The sequence below is a fragment of the Labeo rohita genome, unplaced genomic scaffold, assembly GCF_022985175.1.
Source record: "Labeo rohita strain BAU-BD-2019 unplaced genomic scaffold, IGBB_LRoh.1.0 scaffold_428, whole genome shotgun sequence".
Taxonomy (NCBI): Eukaryota; Metazoa; Chordata; class Actinopteri; order Cypriniformes; family Cyprinidae; genus Labeo; species Labeo rohita.
Window position 1 is genome coordinate 7,375 of NW_026129346.1, and position 9,525 is coordinate 16,899.

At 37.9% G+C, this 9,525-nt stretch overlaps 1 protein-coding gene across 1 annotated transcript; it reads right to left on the reverse strand.

Annotated features, from left to right (window-relative positions):
- Window positions 1-4,572: 4,572 nt before the first annotated feature.
- LOC127160689 (NACHT, LRR and PYD domains-containing protein 4E) lies at window positions 4,573-7,903 on the reverse strand. Its single transcript, XM_051103342.1, has 4 exons — window positions 7,790-7,903; window positions 7,433-7,628; window positions 5,498-7,322; window positions 4,573-4,784 (listed from the first exon to the last, which is right to left on the reverse strand). The coding sequence occupies exons 1-4, from the start codon at window positions 7,901-7,903 to the stop codon at window positions 4,610-4,612; spliced, it is 2,310 nt and encodes a 769-aa protein (XP_050959299.1). The 3' UTR covers window positions 4,573-4,609.
- Between the last annotated feature and the right edge of the window lie 1,622 nt (window positions 7,904-9,525).

Consider the following 9,525-nt stretch of genomic DNA (forward strand, 5'->3'; position numbering starts at 1 on the left):
AGCATGCATTTCTGCATACAATTTTATTTTGCTGATTGTCACCATTGTTGAGCTTCATACACTGATTCTTGATGTCTAATTGATTCAGCAATTTAAATTGATTCAGTTTTTTTTTCTTTTGCATTTTCTGTTAATTCATAAGAGTATGATAGCTGCACATCTGCTTTAATCACACATTGCAAGCAGTTATTTAAATAACCTCACAATGATTACAGTCACCATCATCTGACCCCAAAGAATCTTAGCTTTTATTATCTCAAACAATGCGTTTGCACGCAGTATTATAAAAGACAGAAAATCTAGCATTACAGGACAAAGAATCAAGAGCCCAACTAAAGCGATCACTGATCACAACAATGGTGGTTTTTTGAAATTTAATTTTTTTTTTTAACATTAATAGCAGGAGCTAAAGTTATATTAATTCAGTGTCATTAACATTGACAAATCAACTACTTTTAACATTGATTCAATGGTTGCTTGGGGGTAGCACTATTACAATGGAACACTAAGGGGTTAAACTACTAAAACCATACATGAACAAGACATTAACTAGTTGATGTCACAAGGCAGAATGTGTTTGAATCGACATGCTTTACCAACATTGAGTGAATAAGAATAAATTTGATTAGACCAACACAATACAAACATTTTGATTCAGTTAGTTGAAAAGAAGTTACACTGACATATTAAAATCATGTTAAATCTACAAATGTATATTGCATTCAAATAACATATTCAATTCAGTCCAAGTTTACTTGATTTGTTTAGATGCATAATGGGTGCTATGATTAAATCACGTTCATCCAACAGATTATTTTTTTGAGTGTATATAAGAACATAAAATAATATAGAACTATAAGAAAACACATCCAATCCATCTTTTAAATCCATTCACTGATGGTTTCTTATTTTTTAACATTTATATACATTATAACTACTCTTATACATTTACTTTTCTGCTTCATTTCATGTTTCTCTTTGCCCAGTAATTAACGTTCTGTATCAACGTATCAGTTTACAACTTAAAGTACCATACATGTTTTGTTAATATTCTAAACAATACCCGTCAATCATGTCAATAAAAAAAATAAATGTCTATGTCTGTAGACCTACGTCAGTAGTGGCGATAAATGAGTGCATGTACATTTAGCACGTATTAGCAAGTTATTAAATATTTGACTCAGGTGATTCATTAAAATCACTGAATCATTAATAAATGAAACTTAAATGAGACTTAAAATAAATTATTCATTCACTTAGGCCTATATTTCTTCAAAAACAATGATTCATTCCTCAATGAAACTCCACTAATTATTATATATTTATAATTATGCTTACTATAGACTATTATTGATTTTAAATTTACTGTAGTAATTAACACAGACAAACTAATTTGGGCAAACAGCACTAATGACTTGTTTACGACTTGACGCCTAAAGCGACTTGCAACTCAACTTGGACTTGCCCGTCTTGGCTCAGAACTTGACTCAAGACTTGCATGCAAAGACTTGAGACTTACTGGTGACTAGCAAAACAATGACTTGGTTCCACCTCTGCTAAACACAAATAATAAATATTAGAGGTCGACCGATGTATCAGTTTTGCTGATTAATCGGTATGATAGTTGATTGGTGGAACTATCGGTTATCTGCAAAAATCCATGCCAATAGTTTTTTTCCGGTTTGGGTCTGTTGCTGGAGCAGCTGAGAAGGTCGTCATTATACAGCAAAGTACCTATAGTGTTTGTTATACAGCAGGAGAGCGGCCTCTAGTGGCGGAAATCACTGACAGCACATGCCGTTTGTTTAGACATGTGGCACTGCGCGCTGCATAGAGCGGGGCACTTCAAAGACAGATTTAAAACATTGACAACAAAACGCTGTGTACAGTATACTGTAGTGCATGTTTTCATGTCATTACTAAGCGATGAATTTGTTGACTAGATGCTGCATTAGTGGAGAAAAGACAGCAGTATACTTTTGAACGTTTGGTGATCAAATAAAGTCTTGTAGACCGCCGCTTGAATTGAACGCGACGCGTCCAGTGTGTGTAATACCGGATAGCTGCGAGTTCTTCTAGACGCGGCGCTGCATTTTTGCCCGTTGTGTGACTAACATACGTGATGCGATCTAAACCCAACACATGGTGAAATTTGACTTTTTTTAGGTTTTGATACCATATGAAAGCTGGGTTCAAGCCCTTTCCAAAACTGTTTTTTATTTTGTTCATAGCTTGAACATAACAGAGTTATGGCTATCTTAAGTTGGCTGATAGCGATGATTTTCAGGAATGGAATTTTGAGAAAAACTTAGAAGCTTTAAAGTGAGACAGCTTTCACTTTCAGTTTACGGGTTTAACGAGAGCTGTCTGTCAAGTTAGGTGCGCTATACTGCATCACTATACAAACAGACTAACGTTGTCTATCATGTGCATAGTCTCTAGTGCATAAAACAGACTGTCATCAGACTCCTCCTCTTTAGTAACTTCATCATCCGATCCTTCATCTCTGGATGTGAAATAGTCCATTATAACATCGTTTAGGGCACTGACATCACCAAGATTGAGCAGATTGAGACGAGTAAGATCGGTTAAGCCAGCAGCTGCAGTACTTTAGATGGCGTTGTTGCGCTCCGCCATCTCACAATATTAAAAAAATAAATAAATAAAAAAACTTGCTTGCCGTAGTTTGCACAGGACTGGCGGAGAATGTGAATTGATACACCTTTACTAAATATGTTAAATGGTTTATTTTGATAGGCTAACTGTTTTTGTGGTGTTAAGGGAAAGCACCTCAGCAACGTGTTCTTGGTATAAGAGAAAGACACAGTCATTTCTGCTTGCTGCAATAAATGGCTATTTTTCTGCACTAAACAAGTGAATTTTGCCGAGATATTTTGAGAAATTATAGACAAGATGTTACAGAATAATAATTTAATAAAAACCTTATTAAAAAAAAAAAAAATCATATTCCTGAAAACGTCCCAGCACGACATCCGACGGATTTTCCTAGATCGCATCACATATTTTTATATTTTGATTAGATAACCACAAATGTTCTAGAATAGAAGCAGTTAAATTGTGAAAGTACACAATATCCATGTATGCAATTTCAATACTGTGGCCTTTGTGTAGACATTTAAAGATGGCCATCTTTAGCTTGACTGTTGATGTAATGGTAACACTTTACAATACGAGTCCATTTGTAACATTAAGATTGATAAAAGCTGTAGAATAGAAGTATTCTTTCCTTGTTAGAGTGTGTTTATTACAGCATTTACTGATATATTTAAAAAATTTTAGTTGCTTTTGTTAACGTTAATGAACAATGAACTGTAATGATCAATATATAATTAATATTACTATTTTTATTCATTTTATTACAAAGTATGGTTCAGTAGGCTACTTTTTTTTTTTCTTTAAATGGTAGAGCACTATTTATTTTCCATTCAGTATCCATTTTAAAAACTATCGGTCGATTAATCGGTATCGGCCAGTGTGGTCCAACCTAGTTATCGGTAAAATCCATTATCGACCTCTAATGAATATATTAGTTAATCTACAGCTTTAATTACAATGAATTATACATTTGAAAGTGCTAGATCCATGGTTTTAAGGAAAAGCATTACTGAGCGAATTAAAACTGATTAAACACCTTGACCACTGTGATCAGGTGCTCAACATTGGCTACAATGTCACGCGTATTCCACAGTATTTTCGATATAAATATTATATTCTCTGCTGCGGTACTGAGCTGAACTTATATGGAGAATGATAAATATACAGTTTCGTGACAACTTTCTTGTCATGTTGGTCTCACTAATTTTATGTTGTTTCAACTTGCATTTAGGTTAGCACAACTTTCTCATCTTGCTGGACTAACTAAAAACCTAAAAGTTGACTCAGCTTCATCTTTGTTATCCCAACTATTAATTCTAGGTTTAAGGAACTCCAACATATGTTTAACCAACATAAGTTTTTTAGCTTATTTAACACAACATTTTAAGGCAGCCAGGTTACAAATTATTTTAAGTTGAATCAACTTATGTTTTTACAGTGTAGCTGATTATCTGTTACCCTAAGGTACAAAAGTGAAAAGGTATATTTTTGTACCTTACCTACCCCTAAACAGTATATATTAGTACCTTAAAGGTAGATTTTAGTATTTTAAAATAGTTTTATTTGTCCCACATATAGCATGTAACTCCATTCCCGTTTTTTTGTAGGTGTACTTTAGATGTGGAGCATTAACCCAAATAAACAACATGTTAAAGAGTATTTCATAATGAACAATTATAATTAGGAAATAATTTGTAGAGGACAAGGAAAGACAATTAAAACTTTGAAAATATTAAAATTGAAATTATTGGACGAGAACTGAACTGAGCTGATGACGACATCACTGTTTACTCCACAGCTGCTTTATAAATTAATTAAACTGATTCTTAAATTGATGGACTTTACATGTTTACTGAATCAAACTGAATCAACATTGAACTGATTTTGAAAAAATGAATGCAAAAAAATGTTTTAAAAAAACTGATTTGTTCATTTTTTAAGTCTAGTTTTCTTATATATTTTGTTGAGCTCAATTTTGGTCAATTGTCACAACTTACCTCAGTATCTCCAAATGACAATTCATATTTTTCAGTCCAGTGCAGAGCAGCTTCACTCCTGAATCCTGTAGATTATTATTGCTCATGTTCAGCTCTTTCAGACTGGTATCTGATCCAAGAACTGTAGCCAGAGCTGAACAGCTTTTGTCTGTTAAGCCACAATCATTTAGCCTATGAGGGAAATAAAATTACAGAATAATTAGATTGAATACATTTGCTAAATACAATTAATACATTTATTTTTCATCTATTCATCTATAATTACAATGAATAATAAATCTGAAAGTGCTAGTTCCATGGTTTCAAGGAAACGGAGTGATTCTGATTAAACACCTTAACCATTGTGATCAGGTTCTCAACACTGGCTACAATGCACAATGCTGTAAAAACATGTAAAAACACAATACTCTTTACAGAGTGCTTACAAAAAAAATATACACAGAAATGTTTGAAAGCAGCTGCCTATCAACAGGTACCACACTGAGCCAGTATTTGGTACTGGTACTGCAGAAAGGCTGGAATTATACATTAAAATAAATCACAATCACTAGGTTGCTGATAATCTGTTGGCCTTTACTGCAAACATTTGAGTGGAAATTTGATGGAGTAAACATCATCAGAAATACTAAGATTTGATATTTTAAATGAACACAGCACTTTCTGCTACTAACATGTTTCAAGAAGAACAAAACACTTCATTCTCATCACAAAAAACACAAGAACATTTTTTTAATCATTTTCCAGATTTTCCATGACATTTTATATTTCTCTAATTTCCCATGCATTTTCCAGGACTACAAAATCAGTAATTACTTTGCTTTTCCAGGGTGCATGGGAACCCTATATACATTTTTTTTTTCTCAGATTAAACCTTTTTAACTTACAGAGCTCTTTTGGAGATTTTGATGACTGCCAATAATCTAATGAGACACTCGTCTGATTTCTTGAATTTCTGAAGCTCAAACTCCTCCAGCTCCTCCTCTGATGTCAACAACACAAAGGCCAAAGCAGACCACTGGGCAGGAGAAAGATCAGCAGATGATAGACTTCCTTTGCTAAGGTGGGTCTGAATGTCTTTCACCAGAGTTTGGTCGTTCAGTTCATTCAGACAGTAGAACAGATTGATGGATCTCTCTGGAGACAGATTAGCTCCCAATTTCTGCTTGATGTACTGAACTATTTCCTTTTTGATCTGGTCATTTCCATTTTGCTGTGTCAACAGACCCTGTAAGAGTCGCTGATTGGACTGGAGTGACAAACCAAGGAGGAATCGAAGCAAAAGATCCAGGTGTCCATTATCACTCTCTAGTGCCTTGTCCACTGCAGTCTTGAGCAAATCAATCATGGTGTCACTTTTGTTTTCCTGTTCTGTAGACTCATGAACAAATATACTTCTCTTCTTTATGTCTAGAAACAGATGTGCATAAAGGGCTGCAATAAACTCTTGAATGCTCAAGTGAACAAAGCAGTACATGGTACCAAGAACGATCCCTGTTTCCACCTTAAAGATCTGGGTACACATGCCTGAATACACTGATGCCTTATAGACGTCAATACCACAGGCTTCCAAGTCTGATTCATAGAAGATTACATTGTTTCTTTCCAGCTGATGAAACGCCAGTTTCCCCAGTGAAAAGATGGCATATTTATCCCAGGAAACATCTGGTGTATATTTTCCATCATACTTTCGTCTGCTCTGCTGGATCTGAAATCTGAGAAAGTGTGAGTACATTTGTGTCAGAGTCTTAGGAGTGTCTTCAGTAGTAGATTCCTGCTTTTTTTTGCAGGCGTCTTCAGCCTGATTATTTTTCACATCATTTCTTTTTGCCTCTAAAATGTTCTGGAGAACAGTGGCTGAAATCCAGCAGAAGACTGGGATGTGGCACATGATAAAAAGACTCTTTGATTGTTTAACATGTTCGATGATTTCTTTGGCCAGATTCTCATCCATGAATCTTTTTCTGAAGTACTCCTCCTTTTGTGCATCATTGAATCCTCGTATCTCTGTCAGCCGGTCGATACAGTCAGGAGGAATCTTACTGGCAGCTGCTGGTCTGGTGGTGATCCAGATGAGAGCAGAAGGAAGTAGATTTCCCTTGATGAGGTTCATTAAAAGAACATCCAGAGACGATGGTGAAGATACATCATGCAATATCTCATTTTCCATAAAGTTTAAAGGAAGACGAAATTCATCCAGACCATCAAGAATGAACAAGACTCTTTGGTTCCTTCTTGTAAGGTTTAGCTCTTTTGTCTCAGGGAAAAACTGAGTTATAAGGTCCATCAAACTTAGTTTTTCTTGGTCCTTTAAGTTCATCTCTCTAAATGGAAGAGGAAATACAAAGCTGATATCTTGATTTTCTTTTCCTTCAGCCCAATCCAGAACAAACTTCTGCACAGAGACTGATTTTCCGATGCCAGCAACTCCTTTTGTCAGTACAGTTCTGATCTGCTTGTCTTGTTCAGGTGCTTCAAACAAATTTTTGCATTCAACCTGTATCTCTTGTGATTCATGACGTCTGGAAGTAACTTCAATCTGTCTTACCTCATGTTCAGTATTGACCTGTTCACTACAACCCTGAGTGATATAGAGATCTGTGTAGATGTTATTCAGAAGTGTAGAGTCACCTTGCTTTGCAATTCCTTCAAACACACATTGATACTTTTTCTTTAAGCTACATTTTAGCTGATGAATGAAGAACAGCTCATCTAAACACAGGGACAAAAACGAAATGGATTTTTTTTTAGCATTTTAGTTTTACTATTGTCTCTCATACATTTATAAGTGGAAATGTGACGGATGATCACGAGTCTCTTACCTTCTAAAGTATCAGCAGCTTCATCTTGCTTCATCTCTCTCAGGAAGAAGAGCGTGAGATCAAGAGCTGCTTCTTTGATACTGCATCCGTTCTCATTAAAATCCTTCACAATGTATTGTACATCGTCTTTTTGTAATATTTTCTTAAACTTTTCCAGCTCATTCTTCAGAAATGTAATTATTTTGCTTTCAAGATTCTAAAATAAAAAAAAAAAACATTTTTATGCGTTTCTAAAAGTAAACATAAATGATCAAGATAAAACAGAAATCAAATTTCTATTGAATATTCTTACAAGTGTTGTTCAGTACACTATTTGTTGTTATAAATGTAAACATCATTGAAAATGTGTTTTCCTACCTGGAAAATCCAAAGGAGATTGTCTTTGAAACTCTTGTAGTTCCTGTGAGTCTGGACGTCGGAATCTGATGCGCCGTATTGAAACCTATTTTTGAATAAAATAAAGTACTGCATTTTCAGGGAAACTATTAGAGAAATAATTTGTAAATATTTTTTAGCAAAGACAGAAAGCAATAGCTGTTTAAGTTTACACTGTTAAAGCATAGGTTCCCCTTCAGGAACTCGAGCTGTGTCGAAACGCTATGGGAACGCCTCCAGCGTGACCACGCTCTGAAACACGTGTGCAAACAGTCCAATGGAGAAGCGAGACGTCACAGACGGGGTGACGTAGAGACCAGGAAGCTTAAAAGCACGTGCAGTGCATGCAGCCGGCAGCTTCTGTCTTTCAGCAAGCGCTCTGTGTGTGTGTCACTCTGTTTTTTGTGCTAGTTCGCACAGCTTTTATTTGAGAGTGTCACTATGTCCTACAAAGCATTCTGATGAGACTATGGTCCTGACTCCTATGGTCCAGGACCTCTGAGGGCAGGCCCTACTGGGGAAGGGCGTGGTCCACCGCATTCTTCGGTGCCCATCTCTCCTCTGTGCCCTCGGGAGATTAGCCTGCCAACCCTGCCGGTGCTTCAGGGTGCAGCGGTCTCCAGCGAGCCCACACCTCAGTCTTCCCCCCGGAAACGTAGCGGAGCTGGGGAGCTCGCCACCCCTGCGGGGGTCTCTACAGCAGCTAGTTCGGCTGTCTCCTGCCGGTCATCCGTTACAGGACACCGAACTAGCAGCTCAAACAATACCAGAGGCCAGTCTCGAGAGACTGGTTCCCTTAGTAGATTATTTGGCAGCGTGGAAACTACTGCCAAACGTATCTGCTTGGGTCCTGCGCACTGTAGAGCGAGGCTATCGCATTCAGTTTGGCGCTCCGCCACCACCTTTCAACGGGGTCTCCACTGTGGTGAGCCCCGAGCAGGGTCTGGTAATGGAACAAGAAGTAGAAACTCTCTTGAGGAAGGAGGCCATTGAGGTGGTCCCTCCTCACGACAGGGAGTCCGGGTTCTACAGCTGGTACTTCGTTGTTCCGAAGAAGGATGGGGGTCTGCGACTCCTTTTAGATCTGAGACTACTATGGATTGAAGTTCAAAATGTTGACTTTCAATCAGGTAGTGTCACAGATCAGGTCCGAGGACTGGTTTGTGACAGTAGATCTAAAAGACGCATACTTCCATGTCTCCATCCTTCCTCAACACAGGAAGTTCCTGAGGTTTGCTTTCACGGGTGAAGCTTACCAGTATCGGGTTCTTCTGTTCAGCCTTGCACTCTCCCCCCGCATCTGAAAGAGCTGGGGTTGAGACTGAACGCCAAGAAGAGTGTGCTGTCTCCATTATTGAGAAACACTTATCTAGGCGTGGTGTGGGATTCGACCACGATGCAGGCACGTTTGTCACCTGCTCGGATCGAGTCGATCCTCACTGCAGTCACGAGAGTGAAAGAAGGCTGGTCACTCACTGTAAAGCAGTTCCAGCGACTGCTGGGTCTGATGGCAGCTGCGTCCAACGTGATACCTTTTGGCCTGCTGTACATGAGACCCCTACAGTGGTGGCTCAGGACCAAGGGGTTCTCCCCGAGGGGAAACCCGTTCTGCATGATCAAGGTCACACGGCAATGCCTACGTGCCTTAGACATGTGGAAGAAGCCTTGGTTCCTGTCTCAGGGCCCGGTGTTAGGAGCTCCTTGTCGCCGCGTAACGC